The 19449-nt window shown below is 39.5% G+C and overlaps 1 protein-coding gene across 1 annotated transcript; it reads right to left on the minus strand.

Moving 5' to 3' along the window:
• Positions 1-293: 293 nt before the first annotated feature.
• Positions 294-1271, minus strand: LOC130956780 (uncharacterized). The gene has a single exon (XM_057883766.1). The coding sequence runs from the start codon at positions 1269-1271 to the stop codon at positions 294-296; it is 978 nt and encodes a 325-aa protein (XP_057739749.1).
• Positions 1272-19449: the final 18178 nt, after the last annotated feature.

The raw sequence follows: 19449 nt of genomic DNA on the forward strand, positions 1-19449 counted from the left end.
ATTTCTCTTTTCCAGACAACACGCTCTATCACAACCCGACAACGATGCGCGGCCCCGGGACTGATCACCCCGGGAGCCCGTCAAATACCGTCATAACAAACGACTACGCAAAAGGCCACGGCTCGTTAATATAAACAGCAACTATAAACCAATAACGGTTAATAGAAACGATAGCACGTCCAGACGAATAAGAAAGAGTTAACTACGTTAAAACGGGCAAACGACGAAATAGTCAAATTGTTCACAAAAGCCAAAATAAAACGGCCAAACTACAAAAGTTTTAGACAGAGGGTTCATTTCTTGGGGACGTCAACAATCTTGCCGTCCTTAATGACCTTGAAAGCACTGATCGCCGACGTGTCGAACTCGGGGGCAACAATTTTAACCTGAGCTTTGAGGGCCTCCTCGGTCGCCAAAATCGCACCCTTCCCTTGCTTGACGACGTCTTTATACTTTGCTTTCCATGTTGCCAGTTCGGCCTCCGCGATCTGCTTCTCTTTCTCGATTTCGGCTACCCGTTTCTGTGCCGCGCCGACCTGACTCTCCAAAGCCATTTCGCGCTCGACAAGACGTGAAATCGTGGCGTCCGACTCTTCCAATTTCTTCTCAGCAGTAGTGGCCTTCTGTTCGGCAGCAGTAGCTTTCTTCTCGGCGGCGTCAAGCTTCTCCTCAGATTGGGTCAACTGCTCCCGGAGAGTCTCAACTTCACTTTTTAGCCCGTTATTAGCCTTCCCAGCAGACTCCAACCTCCTGCGGAAGGACTCCATCCCAGACAGTTCGAACTCGGCTTTCCGAGCTATCACTGCGCCGCGTAGGAGGGTACGGTACATCCACCTCGCCTGCCCGGCAAGTGATGACTCATGAAAATACTCTTCAGTACCGGGAATCAGCTGGGAGTCTATAAAGTTCCCGGCGTCAAAATTCCTCTCCATGACAGTAAGGACCCCCTCAGGACTGGACGACGCCTTCCTCTTCCTCTTGAAGCTAGGGACCTCTTCCACCTCGTCATCGGCATCAGGGTTAGACGTCGAACCCCCAGTGCCGATAACCTCACGGAAAGGGGAAGCATGAACCGCCTGGTCGCCTTCGATCGCGGCGCCTTGAGCCGAGGTGCCGGTCTCGTCGGCCGCAACCCCTTGCTCGGAAGCAGCCTTGTCCTCCGGAGGAGCAGCAGGCTTCCCAGCAGCAGACTTCTCATTACCTTCCTCATCATCACTTCCACACAGGAAGGTTTGGAACAAGTCAGGAAGACCCGTTACCTCGGCAGACATTCCCACTGTAAAAAAGAGAGAGAGAGAGGAGGTGAAGTCGGTTAGTCGCAACGAATTATTAATAAAAGCAAGAAGATAAGAGGCGAAATAAGCAGAGGCTTCTCACAAATATAATTACGACCGGCCTTCCGATCACCCATAAGGAGGTGAGGATTCACATGATTCCTCCCAAAGACCGCCATCAACACGTCGGCAATCTTCCTATCCACCGCCGACATGCCCTTATAGGTTACCTTGACGAAGGCATTGGATCCCGCCCCGAAACTCCAATAGGTCGGGATAAGCCGTACCCCCTCCAACGACAACCAAAAGGGATGACGACCTTTGACAGGACGGACCTTGAAATATTTGTCCTTAAACCCGTGGTAGGAATCCTCAAACAAACCAAAAATCCTCCGACCTTGGGCAGACCGGAAAGACATGAACCCCTTTTTGTGTTTCCCCTCCTTCGAAGGGTTTGTAAGATTGAAGAAGAAAAGAAAAACATCTACGGACACCGGCAGCTCAAGATATTCACAAACCATCTCGAAACAGCGGATTGAGGCCCAACTGTTCGGATGCAACTGCGACGGCGCCACGGAAATCCGACCTAAAAGCGCCATCTGGAAGGCTGAAAACGGAATACGAACTCCAACTTGGGTAAACATGGATTTGTAGAACCAAATCCAGTCGGCAACTCGGGGATGATTGAAGTTGATCTCATACAATCGCTCGTGAGGAGCTGGGACAAAAACGTCATAATTGGCTTCCTCATCAGTTCCTCCGCACAAGTACTCGGCTTGTCGGAACTCGGTGAGCTCCTCCTCGCCCATTTGGTTAGGCGAGTCCTTCACATTGGAAACGACCCAAGCATAGGGATCGTACGCCACGGGAGAAGGGGAAGCCCGGGAGATCGTGCGAGCCATACCTACATGGGGGGACCATCCAGTCAGTCTAGGAGATCGGTTGCTCAGGCCGAATGCAGACACTACCCCCCACTACTCCCCAACTAAGGCCAAACAGAATTAAAACGCGAAAGGACCAAAGAAAAACCTACCCTGGAATGGTACTTTCCCCCCTAACACATCTAACCACAATTGAAAGGCTATGCAGCAACAACAAAAATCAGGCAACAAGCATGCAAGAACAAAGCATAAAAGAAAAAGAGTTCAAAAATTACCTGAATTAGCGGAAGGAGGATGAAGCAGCAGATAAGAAAAGATGCAAGGGGAGAGACGTGCGAGGGCACCACAATGAAATGTTCTGAGATTTGGGAGCAAGAAGAAGGCAGAAAAGGGAGATATGAAGGAAAGTAGGAGTACAAAACTGGCTGTTTAAAAACTGCCCCCCAGGAAGCGCGAAAAATCTAGGGGCAGAATAGTCTTTGCAAACAGGGTTTTCCACCCCATTATGAGTATTCAATGCTCGGCACCAGGAACGATGCGATGAAACGGTTGCTTGTACAACCAAAGGACACGCGCGTTGGGGGCATATCCTTCCCACGAGCGGCCGACCAGACGAGAACAAGTGAGATGCGAGACGACACGCCATTGATAGCACCCACGACTACCATTGGCGCGTGGGGGCACTGTTACGGCCTGGCCCAGGATTCCCACGGGTCAACCCGGCCCAAGCTCTACCCGGCCCGGTTACGCGCCCTTCAACTGACCCGGACACGCGTCCTGTACGGCTCACACGCGGCTACAGGACAACGTCCTTGAGAATATGGGCCTGTCCCCATGAGAGGCCCACTACTGACATGTATATAAAGGGAAGATTGGCTCTTCCCCCGAGGTACGCCACCTTTTCTCCTATCATTTTCCTCCGCCTGCACACTAGCTGACTAGAGCGTCGGAGTGTCTTTGCAGGTGGCACCCCCCTCTTTTCCTTCATAACGGGAGCTCGGCTACGCATCAAATCCGGGCTTAGCACAACCGCGAGTGAGGCGTCCTCACCCCATCCCATAACCATCCGACCTGTCCGGCAACCGACTACCGAACATTATCTATAAAAAAAAGAATTTTCATTCTCTTGGTCATTTTTCCTTTTCACCATAACATGTCTTAAATATAAGAACTTATAAAGCACAGATACTTTATTGAGTTGTCGTGTCCATGAATCGGATACATTTTAGACATGATACTTATTTAACATTCGTTTAACACATATATTTTTTGTATTTTACTATATTTCAAGAAAAAATAAAAAATAATTCTTTAGACAAACTTGAATATCATTATATGTCGACAAATCTAATCTAGTTCTAAATTTATATTCTTGAAATGAATTTTAAAATAGTATATATTAATATTAATTAAAACAAAAAATTAATTAAAATATTTTATACAATTAAAAAACAGTAAAAATATTTAATAATATTAATTTATATTTTAATATAAAAAATTATTACAATTTTTTAAAAATTATTTTATATTTTTATAGATATATCATCTCTTCATATCTTACAAAAAAAAAAGTAAAATAATATGTTCACATATTTTATATCATATCATGTCTTATATTTATATTAATATTCGTGCTTCTTAAATAAAAGTTCTTCCAAGTTAATCCACATAATATGCAAAAACACAATGGGATAATTGGCCCCCTTTGTGTATATTTAGAAAATAGGCTTCATCTTTTGTCTATAGAACACGGACTAGGAGTTTCTGTTGAGTATTTTAGCCCATAGTTGTTAAAATTAGATTAAATTGATCAGTTCGATTAAAAAATTGATAAATCAAATTTTAGATTGGTCTAATCTAATATTCTGACCATTAAAAAAAATACAGTTAAAATTGGATTGAACCGATCAAAATTGGTGCAAATCAAAATGGTTGAATTTAACAAAAAAAATTCCTCCTTAAAATCAAACTTGGGTCTTTTTACATGTGCAATAACTTGGCTATTACTAGGCCATGCTAATTTTTTATTACATTTGGTCTTTTTTAAAAAATATATATATAACATATACAAATTAAATTATCATTTTTAAAATTATATTTATTTATTATAATTTAAACGGTATAACTAATAATTTATCAGTTGAACTAATAATTTAGTCGGTTCGATCATTGGTGTGATTTTGACAACTATAATTTAGCTAATAAACCTAACTTTCATAGTAAAATAAATTATATCTCATGATACACATGATTGGATTACAAGAGATATGATCCAAATTATAGAGGTTAGGCCCAATTTCACAAAAATTGAAGAACCAAACTTACTAAAATTGTGATGAGATTCTGAAACTGGTGGCAAAATATGTAAGTTTCATAAATTACGTCTGAGACAATGAGTAAAGAACCTTAAGTAGAGTGTGTAAGAGTGCTATGAGAGTGTGTGTGAGCTGCATGAAAAAAAAAAAGAAAAAAGAAAAGAAAAAAAGTTTACCAAGACTGAGAAGAAAACAACCCAATATGTGCTAAAGGTAACCATAACAAGGAAAAGAATAGTTGTTGCACAAACTTGGAGAGAAAGGAATTGAAATCACAACATTCTAGTACCAGTCATGAGGATAAAAATGAAAGACAAAGGGTGAATCATGGTTGAATAGTACATCCATCCAAATCAGAAAGGAAAAGCACAAAAACAACATTGCAACTATCAAACAAGTAAAAATACACTACCTATATATGCTGCAATTTCAGAAAAGGAAAGGTAGAAAAAATAGCTACGAAAATTGGTTTATGAGTGGCCTACTCTTCTCTCTTATCTCCTCTAAATGTGTTTCTTTTTGAAACACTATAAAAGTCTTATTTCTGGTTTTTCTGTAGTTCAGTTTCAATTTTTTTGAAGTCTGAAAAGAATAATTAGTCATCTAATAATAAGGTTGTTTAGTTATGTTGCTCACAATTTGATTGACGGTAGAGTGAAAAAGATAATGATTTCTTTAAAAGTAGATATATGATTACTGGATAGCCGACACACATGTTTCTCCAACAGCGCAACAAGGGTAGTTGCTTCATCATGTCACAAGAAAAAAAGAAAAAAAATATATGAAAAGGAATAAGGAGTATCAATAGAAAATTAGAAACGCAAGAACAAAGCAAGTGCAGTCTTCACAAGTAGCTTTATACGGCAATAAAAAATCAATAATGTCTCAGTAATAAGCATTAATCTTTCGGCAGTTGGTTCTGATATCTCCCCTGGACCCAGTTAGAGGAGAAATATTTCCCATCTTGATTGTTAGAGAATCGTTAGAATCAATTTAGATCAATTAGTATCGTTTATACTTATATAGTATATCTGTATATTAGTTGTAAGATTTTATGCCTTTATTGCTTTCATTCATTTAACACCTATAAATACTCCTTGTATATTGTACTTTTTGATCAAACTGAATAATACACAAAACACTTTCTTTAGTTTGGTCTCTTATTTCTAACATGGTATCAAGAGCTTATGTTCCTTTTTTTTTTCCATGAGAATTCGTTCATAGTTCCGTTGTTTTTTTTTTGGCAAGTATTATTTGGCCTCATTTTTCGTTCCCTTTTCGACGCTTTGGTTCGTCACCTCCATTACCACCGTGTTCGTCTTGTCGCCGTGATTCCAACGCAACCAAAATCGCTGCCATCCGCCACTAGACGCGCCTCCACGTGCCACCTGAAGACACTGCCGCCACCAGGTTCAGCTCCTCTCCAGATTCATCTTGAGCCGTCAGATTGGGTCTTTAATCGAACGGTCCGCAGCCACCCACGTGCCACGCTGCAACCCTTCCACGCCGACCCGACGACCCGCGCATCGACCCGACTCGGTCCGCTTGGCTGACACGCGAGTTTCTTCCTCCATCTATATGTTGCCACGTGTCGCTGACGTGTTTCCTTCTGACGCCGCCACGTGTCGCTCTTAGCTGATGTGGCATCTGACATGGCAGATAGTGGGGCCCTCCCTAAGATTTTTTGGTGAGCTCTTTCCAATTTTACACTCCAATTTCTCATTTTCTGCTCCAAAATTGCCGTTTTTTCTCCTCTCTTTGATCTTTGTGACTACTCTCATGGAAAAGCCAGATGTTTTTGCTACCATAGACAGAAAGGATAAATTCTGTCGAAACTGTACCGTTCTGGGCACATCTTCCCCAACTGTCCTTCTGTTGAATGTCGCACATGCCACCAGAAAGGTCATATTAGCTACCATTATTCACAGCTGTTCTGCCATTACTGCAAGCTCTCGGGACATTTAATTACTGTCTGTCCTACTCGCCCACAACGTCCTGATCCACCCAACCCGTCTCCTGTCTCTCTATCTCATATTGCATCTCTTCTTCAGTGTCTTCTCTCTGTTTCTAGTAATACTCCTGCTGCTTTTTTGACCCTTCCAGGTAATTCTAAATGGTACTTTGATTCGGGTTGCTTTAAGCACATGTCTCTGTTGCGTAATATTTTCTCGTCCATGTCTACCACTACAAATGGACCTTCTGTCAATACTGCAAATAGCTCCCTCTTGCACGCAACACACAAGGGTTTTATATCCCAGTCAACTCTTAATCTTCCTGATACTTATTATATTCCCAAATTAAACTTTAATCTTATTTTTGTTGGTCAACTTGTTGATCTAGGTTTTGAGGTCACTTTTTCCGTTTCTGGTTGTCATGTACAGGATCCTTGGACGGGACAAATTATCGGGACTGGACGTAAGGTCGGAAGGTTGTTTGAACTCGAGAATCTTCATATTCCTCCTGTACCAAATCTCTGTGCTGCTTCTTCTCCCTCTACCCTTCACTTATGGCATCAAAGTCTTGCCCACACCTCCTTAGGAAAACTGCGTCCTCTTGTGTCTCAAAGTATTTTAGGTCAGGTTCCAAATGAATCTTTTGATTGCATTTCTTGCCAAGCTGCCAAACAACCTGTTTTATCTTTTCACAATAATTCATCTCTTGCATGCTCTCCTTTCGATCTCATTTACTCTGATGTTTGGAGCCCCGCTCCCACTGCCTCTATAGGCGGAGCTCGATACTTTGTCATTTTCATTGATGATTATTCCCATTTTACTTGGGTTTATTTGATGACTAATCGCAATGAGTTACCTCAGATCTATATCAACTTTGCTACTATGATTAAAACTCAGTTTTCCAAGGTCATTAAGGTTTTTCGACGTGATAATGCTATGAAATACCGTGATTCCAAACTCTTAACCTTTCTTGCAGAATAAGGTACTTTGTCTGAGTTTTCTTGTCCTGGTACGTCTCAACAAAATGGTAGAGTTGAACCCAAACACATCACATTCTTGACTCCGTCTGTGCAATGCTTATTTCTTCTTCGTGTCCTGAGCATACTTGGGGTGAAGTTGTTCTTACTGCTGTTCATGTTATCAATAGACTCCCTTCTTCTGTTCTTGGTAATGTTACTCCCTTTGAGAGTCTTTATCATACCTCCCTAGATTATAGTTCTCTTCGAGTTTTTGGTTGTGTATGTTTTGTTCTTCTTCAGCCTGATGAACATAGTAAACTTGAACCTCGGGCTCGTATGTGTTGTTTCCTTGGTTATGGCACTGAACACAAGGGTTATCGTTGTTGGGATCTTCTCTCTAAACGTATTCGTATATCTCGTCATGTTGTCTTTTGGGAGCATCACATGTTTTCTCGATTCTCATCCTTTGAGTCCATTCCTACTACTCAATCACCTTTGTTTACTAACCCCAATGTTGATCTTTTTCCTAGTGATGATTCTACAGATTCTATCTCGAGTAACCCTCCACAGCCTCTTGTTCTTCTGCCTTCTCCATCTCCCGATGATTCTAGTAGGGGTGTTGATGAGCGGATATTTTATACATTTTTTGGGGGTAATTTCATGTAGTTTTTAGTATGTTTTAGTTAGTTTTTAGTATATTTTTATTAGTTTTTAGGCAAAATTCATATTTCTGGACTTTACTATGATTTTGTGTGTTTTTTGTGATTTTAGGTATTTTCTGGTTGAAATTGAAGGATCTGAGCAAAAATATGATTCAGGCTGAAAAAGGATTGCTGATGTTGTTGGATTCTGACCTTTTTGCACTCGGAATGGATTTTATGGAGTTACAGAAGTTCAATTGGCGCGCTCTCAATTTTGTTGGAAAGTAGACATCTAGGGCTTTCCAGTAATATATAATAGTCCATACTTTACTCGAAGATAAACGACATAAACTGGCGTTTGACGCCAATTCCATGTTCCATTCTGGCGTTAAACGCCAGAAACAGGTTACAAGTTGGAGTTAAACGCCCAAAACAGGTTACAACCTAGCGTTTAACTCCAGAAACAGCCTATGCACGTGTAAAACTCAAAGCTCAGCTCCAGCACACACCAAGTAGGCCTCAGAAGTGGATTTCTGCACTATCTATCTCAGTTTACTCATTTTCTGTAAACCTAGGTTACTAGTTTAGTATTTAAACAACTTTTAGAGATTTATTTTGTACCTCATGACATTTTATATCCGAACTTTATATTTCTGATGGCATGAGTCTTTAAACCCCATTGTTGGGGGTGAGGAGCTTTGCTGTGTCTCGATGAATTAATGCAATTACTTCTGTTTTCTATTCAAACACGCTTGTTTCTATCTAAGATATTTATTCATACTTAACCATGATGAATGTGATGATCCGTGACACTTATCACCATTCTCAACCTATGAACGCGTGCCTGACAACCACTTCCGTTCTATCTTAGATTGAATAAGTATCTCTTGGGTTCCTGGCTGACAAGTCTGATTGCCTCTCTTGACAACAGAGCATTCAGATCCGTGAGACCAGAGTCTTCGTGGTATAAGCTAGAATCCATGGGCAGCATCCTTGAGATCCAAAAAGTCTAAACCTTGTCTGTGGTATTCTGAGTAGGATCCGGGAAGGGATGACTGTGACGAGCTTCAAACTCATAAGTGTTGGGTGTGTGATAGACGCAAAAGGATCATTGGATCTTATTCCAGCACAAGTGAGAACCGACAGATGATTAGCCATGTACATGGACCTTTTTCACTGAGAGGACAGATGGTAGCCATTGACAACGGTGATCCATCAACATGCAACTTGCCATGGAAGAGCCTTGCGTGCGTGAAGAAGATGATAGTAGGAAAGCAGAGATTCAGAAGACAAAGCATCTCCAAAACTCCAACGTATTCTCTATTACTGCATAACAAGTATTTATTTCATGCTCTCTTGTTCATTTGCAAGTCAACTGATAATTGTAATTGATATCTTGACTAAGAGTTACAAGATTACCATAGCTTGCTTCAAGCCAACAATCTCCGTGGGATTGACCCTTACTCACGTAAGGTATTACGTGGATGACCCAGTGTACTTGCTAGTTAGTTGTGCGAAGTTGTGAAGAAATTGTGATTTACAATTTCGTGCACCAAGTTTTTGGCGCCATTGCCGGGGATTGTTTGAGTTTGAACAACTGACGGTGAATCTTATTGCTTAGATTAGGAAAATTTTGTCTTTTGGGTCAGAGTCTTTTATATACTGTTCAAATTTTTTTTATTTTTATTAATTTTAGTTTTTCTGTGAAGTTTAGTGTCATGTTTTAAGTTTGGTGTCAATTGCATGCTTTTCTTTGTGTTTCAATTTTCAAATTGCATGTTCTTTGTTCATCCTTGATCTTCAAGTTGTTCTTGTCTATTTTTCTTGTTTGATCTTTAGTTTTTCTTGTTTTTGTGTTTTTCCTTATTTTTCTTATACATTTTCGAATTATTAGTGTCCAAGGTATAAAAATTTTTAAGTTTGGTGTCTTCTGTGTTCTTATTTTCTTAAAATTTTTCAAAAAGTGATTTTGGTGTTCTTTTTATGTTCTTGTTGTTCTTGTGAATCTTCAAAGTGTTCTTGAGTCTTTCTTGTGTTTTGATCTTAAAATTTTTAAGTTTGGTATTCCTTGGTGTTTTTCTTTCCAAATTTTCAAAAACAAGGAGCATTAGATCTAAAAATTTTAAGTCTTGTATCTTTTGTGTGTTTTTCTCTTTCATCATAAAATTTAAAAATAAAAAATATATTTTCTAACTATTAAAGCAAATATTTCGAAATTTTTCATAAAAATTCAAATTTCAATTTCAAAATTTTATCTTATCATATCTTAGTTGTAAAGTTTTTAAAAAAATCATATCTCTTTCAACTCATATCCTTTTTAAAATTTTAAAAAATTATATCTTTTTCAAAACTTTCTAACCACTTTTTCTCTCTCTTCATTTTTCAAAAATCCTTACCCATTTTTCATTTCATTTTATTTTTTTAATTTCCATTTTCTAAAAAAAATATTTTAATACTATTTGAATCTCCAATTCACAACATCTCCTTTTCTCCATCATGGACCTAAGTGGAAATGAACAGTTCAGAAGAACTCTGGGGTCATATGCTAACCCCACTACTGCTTCATATGGGAGTAGTATCTGTATATCCTCCATCGGAGTCAGTAGTTTTGAGTTGAATCCTCAGCTCATTATCATGGTGCAGCAAAGTTGCCAGTATTCCGGTCTTCCACAAGAAGAACCTACAGAGTTTCTGGTATAATTTTTACAAATTGCTGACACAGTACATGATAAGAAAGTAGATTAGGATGTCTACAGATTATTACTGTTTCCATTTGCTGTAAAAGACCAAGCTAAGAGGTGGTTAAATAACCAACCTAAGGCTAGCATAAGGACATGGAAACAGCTGTCAGAAAAATTTCTGAATCAATATTTTCCTCCAAAACAGATGACACAACTAAGGCTGAACATCCAAGGCTTTAAACAAGGAGATAATAAATCTCTTTATGATGCCTGGGAGAGATACAGAGAGATGCTAAGAAAATGCCCCTCTGAAATATTTTTAGAGTGGGTGCAGTTAGACATCTTCTATTATGGGCTTACAGAGAAAGCTCAGATGTCTTTGGACCACTCAGCTGGTGGATCTATACACATGAGAAAGACAATTGAAGAAGCTCAAGAGCTCATTGATATAGTTACCAGAAATCAGCATCTGTACCTAAGTAGTGAATCTTCCATGAAAGAAGAGGCTAAAATAGTAACTGTTGAACTCAGTCCTGTAGAACAAGTTACTGAATTCAATCAGCAATTAGATTTTCTAACAAAACAGCTAGCCGAATTCAAGGAGATACTACAAGACACACGAATGGCTAATATGAATATGGAAGTACAATTGAAGCAAACAAAACAGCAGTTATCAAAACAAATAATAGAAGAGTGCCAAGCAGTTCAATTAAGAAGTGGGAAAACATTAAATACCTCACTTCAAGGCAGTAGAAAGTGAAGAAATGAACAAACTGTTACCCAAAATCCCTCTGAGGACAGTAAGAGCACAGAAAGGAATAATTCTGGCGCTCAAACACCAGAAAAGGGTGGAGAGCTGGTGTTAAACGCCCAACCCATGCTCAGTTCTGGCGTTCAAACACCACAAACAGGCAAGGAGTTGGCGTTAAACGCCCAAGGGAAGCTCAGTTCTGGCGTTCAAACGCCAAAAATAGGTAAGGAGTTGGCGTCCAACGCCAATCCAGCTTCCAACCCTGGCATTCAAAGGCCAGTGAGGGATCAGACACATACAAGTGCTGATAGCAACCCCTCTAAAAAGGCTTCTCCAACCACATCTGTAGGAAATAAACCTGCAGCAACTAAGGTTGAGTTGTTTGATGTATGGGGTATTGACTTCATGGGGCCTTTCCCACCATCATACTCAAACACTTATATTCTGGTGGCAGTGGATTATGTATCCAAATGGGTGGAGGCTATTGCAACACCCACTAATGATACTAAGACAGTGCTGAAATTCCTCCAGTAACATATCTTCAGCAGATTTGGTGTCCCTAGAGTACTAATCAGTGATGGGGCGCTCATTTCTGCAATAATATAGTTTTACTCTGCTATGGTTCGATATGGAGTTAGCCACAGGGTGGCAACTCTATATCATCCACAGACAAATGGGCAAGCTGAAGTCTCTAATAGAGAACTTAAAAGAATCCTGGAACGGACTATGATTAACCGTAGAAGGGATTGGGCAAGAAGCTTGGATGATGCTCTGTGGGCATACAGAATAGCATTCAAGACTCCTATAGGAACCTCTCCATACCAGCTTGTGTATGAAAAAGCTTGTCAATTGCCAGTGGAACTGAAACACAAGGCCTACTGGGCAACCAAATTCCTAAACCTTGATGCCAAGTTAGCTGGAGAAAAACGATTGCTCCAGTTAAATGAGTTAGAGGAATTCAGACTCAATGCTTTCGAAAATGCAAAAATTTACAAAGAGAAAGCAAAAATATGGCATGATAAGAAGCTGTCATCCAGAGTCTTTGAGCCAGGGTAGAAAGTTCTGCTGTTTAACTCTAGGCTCAGATTATTCTCTGGAAAGTTGAAATCCTGGTGGAGAGGACTATATGTGATTACAGGTGTGTCACCATATGGATATGTAGAGCTTTAGGATAATGACTCTAACAAAAAATTCATTGTTAATGGACAGAGAGTCAAATATTATCCTGAAAGCAATTTTGAGCAAGAATGCTCAAAACTGAGACTTGATTAAAGCTCAGTAATAGTCCAGCTAAAGACAATAAAGAAGCGCTTGCTGGGAGGCAACCCAGCCATTAACAAAGCTTATTTTTTAATTAAATGATAATTTTACGGGTTCATATTAATTATCTTCAAGGTAAAGTATCAATTGCATGAGCTCACAGAGTTACAGAAGGATTCAGAGGATAAAACAGCAAAAAGAAGCTCATTGGTGAGAAAACGCCAGTAAAAGCTGTTTTGGGCGCTAAACGCCCAAAAGAAGCATCTACTGGGCGTTTAACGCCAGTAGGGATAGCCATTTGGGCGTTAAACGCCAGAATGGATACCATTCTGGGCGTTCAAAAAAATGCCCAGTGATAAAGGATTTTCTAGCGTTTAGCGCCAGCCAGAAGCTATAGCTGGGCGTTAAACGCACAGGAGAAGCTACAGATGGGCGTTAAACGCCCAAAACATGCAGCAATTGGGTGTTTAATGCCAGGATTGTGGGGAGAAGGTAACTTTGTTTTCACTTCAAATTTTTTCCATTTTTCATGTTTCAATTCATAATTTCTTGCATAAACATGTTACAAACTCTCATCTTTCAACTTCAATTTCGAAAAATTTTCAATCCTAAACATATTTCTTAATTTTTCTTCAATATCTTTTCAAACCTTTTTCAAAACTCCTTTATCTTTTTTGAATTCTTTTCAAATCTTTTTAAATTCTTCTCAAATATTTTTAAACTCGTCATATCTTCTTTTCAAAATTCAGATTTATCTTTTTCAAATATCTCTCATATCTTTTCAATTTTAAATTACATCTTTTTCCTATCATACTTATCTTTTACAAATCATATCTTCTATTCTATCTTCTTCAAAAAATTTTGAAAACCCACCCCCTTCCCTTTAAATCCGCGTTTGGCCTCCCTCCTCTTCTCCACAATTCAAACTTGGCTCTCCCTCTATCCCTCTCCTTTCCTTTTTTTTGCTTGAGGACAAGCAAACCTCTAAGTTTGGTGTGTTTATCCGTGATCACTAAGCTAACACCCACTAAGATCATGGCTCCTAAGGGAAAACAAACCGCTCCAAGAGGCAAGAAAGAGAATATTTCAAAACCACTTTGGAATCAAGGGAATTTCTTAACCAAAGAACATTCAGACCATTACTACAAAATAATGGGTCTAAGGTCAGTGATCCCGGAAGTTAAATTCAATCTGAAAGAAGACGAATATCCGGAGATCCAAGAGCAAATTCGAAACAGGTGCTGGGAAATCTTAGCTAATCCTGAAATAAAGGTGGGAAGAAACATGGTTTAGAAATTCTACTCTAATCTGTGGCAAACAGACAGGTAGAGAATAGCTGGAACCGCCTTCTATGACTTTCGAACTCTGGTCAGAGGGAAGATTGTTCACCTCCACCCTGACAAAATAAGAGAGATCTTCAAGCTGCCTCAACTGCAAGATGACCCAGACTCCTTTAATAGGAGAATGATGAGAACAAATAAGAGCTCTGACAAAATTCTAGAAGACATATGCCTCCCTGGAACCAAGTGGACAACCAACACAAAGGGTGTCCCAAACCAACTCAAGAAAGGAGCATCCACCTCCCAAAATAAAGGTTATTGAGTCCTAATCTTAGCCTTAACTCTGTGATAATTGTTCTTATTAGAAATTTACCTTAGAGTTATATATGAGTAGTAGTAATTAGTATCTTTATTTTGATTTTATCTCCAATTAAGCTATAATTTATTTTTCTCATCATCATCAAACATGAATAAAATAGCAGATTTTTAGAATAAGGAGGCAATATTTTTTTGAGTTTTTAATAAGAAAAATTTAAATTATTTATATGTGGTGGCAATACTTTTTGTCTTCTTGCATAATTTTGATAGTGGAGTTTATGAATGTTAAATCTGTTGGCTCTTGAAGGAATGATGAACAAGAGAAATGTTATTGATGATCTAAAAAATCATGAAATTGATTCTTGAAGTAAGAAAAAGCAGTGAAAAACAAAGCTTGAAAAAAAAAAGAGAAAAAGAAAAAGCAAGCAGAAAAAGCCAATAGCCCCTTAAACCAAAAGGCAAGGGCAAAAAGGATCCAAGGCTTTGAGCATCAATGGAAAGGAGGGCCTAAGGGAATAAAATACTGGCCTAAGCGGCTAAATCAAGCTGTCCCTAACCATGTGCTTGTGTCATGAAGGTCCATGTGAAAAGCTTGAGACTGAGTGGTTAAAGTCGTGATCCAAAGCAAAAGAGTGTGCCTAAGAACTCTGGACACCTCTAACTGGGGACTTTAGCAAAGCTGAGTCACAATCTGAAAAAAGGTTCACCCAGTTATGTGTCTGTGGCATTTATGTATCTGGTGGTAATACTGGAAAACAAAATGCTTAGGGTCACAGCCAAAACTCATAGGTAACTATGTTCAAGAATCAAGATAATGAAATAGGAGAACCAATAACATTATCTGAATTTTGAGTTCCTATGGATGCCAATCATTCTGAATTTCAAAGGATAAAGTGAGATGCCAAAACTGTTCGGAAACAAAAAGCTACTAGTCCCGCTCATCTAATTAGAATCTGAGCTTCACTCAAAACTCTGAGATATTATAGCTTCTTGATTTCTTTTTATCCTATTTTATTTATCTAGTTGCTTGGGGACAAGCAACAATTTAAGTTTGGTATTGTGATGAGCAGATATTTTATACGCTTTTTGGGGGGTAATTTCATGTAGTTTTTAGTATGTTTTAGTATGTTTTTAGTATATTTTTATTAGTTTTTAGGCAAAGTTCATATTTCTGAACTTTACTATGAGTTTTTGTATTTTTCTGTGATTTCAGGTATTTTCTGGCTGAAATTGAAGGATCTGAGCAAAAATCTGATTCAGGCTCAAAAAGGACTGTTGATGTTGTTGGATTCTGACCACTCTGCACTCAGAATGGATTTTCTGGAGCTACAGAAGTTCAATTGGTGCGCTCTCAATTGCTTTGGAAACTAGACATTCAGGGCTTTCCAGAAATATATAATAGTCTATACTTTTCTTGAAGATAAATGACGTAAACTGGCGTTTGACGCCAATTCCATGTTCTATTCTAGCGTTAAACGCCAGAAACAGGTTACAAGTTGGAGTTAAACGCCCAAAATAGGTTACAACCTGGCGTGTAACTCTAGAAATAGCCTATGCACGTGTAAAGCTCAAAGCTCAGCCCAGCACACACCAAGTGAGCCCCAGAAGTGGATTTCTGCACGATCTATCTCAGTTTACTCATTTTCTGTAAACCTAGGTTACTAGTTTAGTATTTAAACAACTTTTAGAGATTTATTTTGTACCTCATGACATTTTATATCTGAACTTTGTATTTCTAACGGCATGAGTCTCTAAACCCTATTGTTGGGGGTGAGGAGCTCTGCTGTGTCTCGATGAATTAATGCAATTACTTCTGTTTTCCATTCAAACATGCTTGTTTCTATCTAAGATATTTATTCGTACTTAACCATGATGAATGTGATGATCCATGACACTTATTACCATTCTCAACCTATGAATGCGTGTCTGATAACCACTTTTGTTCTACCTTAGATTGAATAAGTGTCTCTTGGGTTCCTGGCTCACAAGTCTGATTGCCTCTCTTGACAATGCAGCATTCAGATCCGTGAGACCAGAGTCTTCGTGGTATAAGCTAGAATCCATGGTCAGCATCCTTGAGATCCAGAAAGTCTAAACCTTGTTTGTGATATTCTGAGTAGGATCCAGGAAGGGATGACTGTGACGAGCTTCAAACTCATAAGTGTTGGGCGTGTGACAGACGCAAAAGGATCATTGGATCTTATTCCAACACAAGTGAGAACCGGCAGATGATTAGCCATGTACATGGACCTTTTTTACTAAGAGGACGGATGGTAGCCATTGACAACGGTGATCCACCAATATACAGCTTGCCAATGAAGAGCCTTGCGTGCGTGAAGAAGATGACAGTAAGAAAGCAGAGATTCAAAAGACAAAGCATCTCCAAAACTCCAACATATTCTCCATTACTGCATAATAAGTATTTATTTCATGCTCTCTTGTTCATTTTCAAGTCAACTGATAATTATAATTGATATCCTGACTAAGAGTTACAAGATAACCATAGTTTTCTTCAAGCCAACAATCTCCGTGGGATCGACCCTTACTCACGTAAGGTATTACTTGGATGACCCAGTGCACTTGCTGGTTAGTTGTGTGAAGTTGTGAAGAAATTGTGATTTACAATTTCGTGCACCAGGTGTGCAGTGCCCGGCCCGGCCCGAAGACCTAGCCCGACCCCAAACATGTTAGGGACTAATTTGGTGTGATTTTACCTGGTCTAGTGCTGGATAAGGATCTCAAAAATAGACACGGTCATTATTTCGGGTCGGATCTGGGCAATGGCTCGGGTCACCCGAAATCGACCCGGTGGCCCGACCATCATACACAATTAATATTTTGTGTTATTAGTGATGGATGATGGCTATTTGATGTGCGGATAATTTATACGCTTTTTGGCATTGTTTTTAGTATGTTTTTAGTATGTTTTAGTTAGTTTTTATTATATTTTTATTAGTTTTATTTAAAATTCACTTTTCTGGACTTTACTATGGATTTGTGTGTTTTTCTGTGATTTCAGGTATTTTCTGGCTGAAATTGAGGGACCTGAGCAAAAATCTGATTCAAAGGCTGAAAAGGACTGCAGATGCTGTTGGATTCTGACCTCCCTGCACTCGAAGTGGATTTTCTAGAGCTACAGAAGCCCAATTGGTGCGCTCTTAATTGCGTTGGAAAGTAGACATTCTGGGCTTTCCAGAAATATATAATAGTTCATACTTTGCCCGAGATTTGATGGCCAAAACTGGCGTTCCAAATCAGCTCAAGAATTACCGGCGTTTAACGCCGGAACTGGCACAGAAGTGGGAGTTAAACGCCCAAACTGGCACAAAAGCTGGTGTTTAACTCCAAGAAAAATCTCTACACGAAAATGCTTCAATGCTCAGCCCAAGCACACACCAAGTGGGCCCGGAAGTGGATTTATACGTCATTTACTCATTTCTGTAAACCCTAGGCTACTAGTTCCCTATAAATAGGACCTTTTGCTATTGTATTTTCATTTGGGTAGCTATCTTCGAGTAGTCTTATGCTATCTTAGATCATGGGGCTGGCCTCACGGCCATGCCTAGACCTTGTTCTTATGTATTTTCAACGGTGGAGTTTCTACACACTATAGATTAAGGTGTGGAGCTCTGCTGTACCTCGAGTATCAATGTAATTGCTACTATTTTCCATTCAATTCAGCTTATTCTTGTTATAAGATATTCATTCGCACTCAAGAACTTGATGAATGTGATGATTATGTGACGCTCATCATCATTTTCACTTATGAACGCGTGCCTGACAACCACTTCCGTTCTACAAGCAAACAAGGCTTGAATGTTTATCTCTTGGATTCCTTAATCAGAATCTTCGTGGTATAAGCTAGAATTGATGGCGGCATTCTTGAGAATCCGGAAGGGCTAAACCTTGTCTGTGGTATTCTGAGTAGGATTCAAGGATTGAATGACTGTGATGAGCTTCAAACTCGCGATTGTGGGGCATTAGTGACAGACGCAAAAGAATCACTGGATTCTATTTCGACATGATCGAGAACCGACAGATGAATAGCCGTGCTATGACAGAGCGCGTTGAACATTTTCACTGAGAGGATGGGACTGTAGCCATTGACAATGGTGATGCCCAACATACAGCTTGCCATGAAAAGGAGTAAGAAGGATTGGATGAAGACAGTAGGAAAGCAGAGAGACGGAAGGGACAAAGCATCTCCATACGCTTATCTGAAATTCTCACCAATGAATTACATAAGTATCTCTATCTTCATTTTATGTTTTGTTTATCTTTTAATCATTAATCTGCCATAACCATTTGAATCCGCCTGACTGAGATTTACAAGATGACCATAGCTTGATTCATACCAACAATCTCTGTGGGATCAACCCTTACTCGCGTAAGGTTTATTACTTGGACGACCCAGTGCACTTGCTGGTTAGTTGTGCGAAGTTGTGATAAAGAGTTGAGATTGCAATTGAGCGTACCATGATGATGGCGTCATTGATGATCACAATTTTGTGCACCAAGTTTTTGGCACCGTTGTCGGGGATTGTTTGAGTTTGGACAACTGACGGTTCATCTTGTTGCTTAGATTAGGTATTTTTCTTCAGAATTTTTAAGAATGAATTCTAGAGTTTCAAGGTGATGTTCTTATCATCACAAAAGCTGATTGATTCTCATCAATTTAGCTGTTGAATGTAATGTCCTGTTGAAGCTTGGCTAGCCATGTCTAATCTTTTTAGACTAAAGCTTTAGACTAACATTGCATGTGGTGCGCGAAATTGTGAACAATACTTTTTCACAACTCTCATAATCCCCGGTCATGAACTCCAAAAACTTGGTAGCTCAATTCCATGGCATTACATAACTTCGCACAACTAACCAGCAAGTGCACTGGGTCGTCCAAGTAATAAACCTTACGCGAGTAAGGGTCGATCCCACGGAGATTGTTAGTATGAAGCAAGCTATGGTCATCTTGTAAATCTTAGTCAGGCAGACTCAAATGGATATGGTGATGAACGAAAATAACATAAAAGATAAAGATAGAGATACTTATGTAATTCATTGGTAGGAACTTCAGATAAGCGCATGAAGATGCCTTCCCTTCCGTCTCTCTGCTTTCCTACTGTCTTCATCCAATCCTTCT

This window comes from Arachis stenosperma, chromosome 10 (genome assembly GCF_014773155.1).
Source record: "Arachis stenosperma cultivar V10309 chromosome 10, arast.V10309.gnm1.PFL2, whole genome shotgun sequence".
In the NCBI taxonomy this organism is placed as follows: domain Eukaryota; kingdom Viridiplantae; phylum Streptophyta; class Magnoliopsida; order Fabales; family Fabaceae; genus Arachis; species Arachis stenosperma.

Coding starts and splice junctions, on each gene's coding strand:
- LOC130956780 (XM_057883766.1), bottom strand. CDS start 1,271: ATGTCTGCCGAGGTAACGGGTCTTCCTGACTTGTTCCAAACCTTCCTG.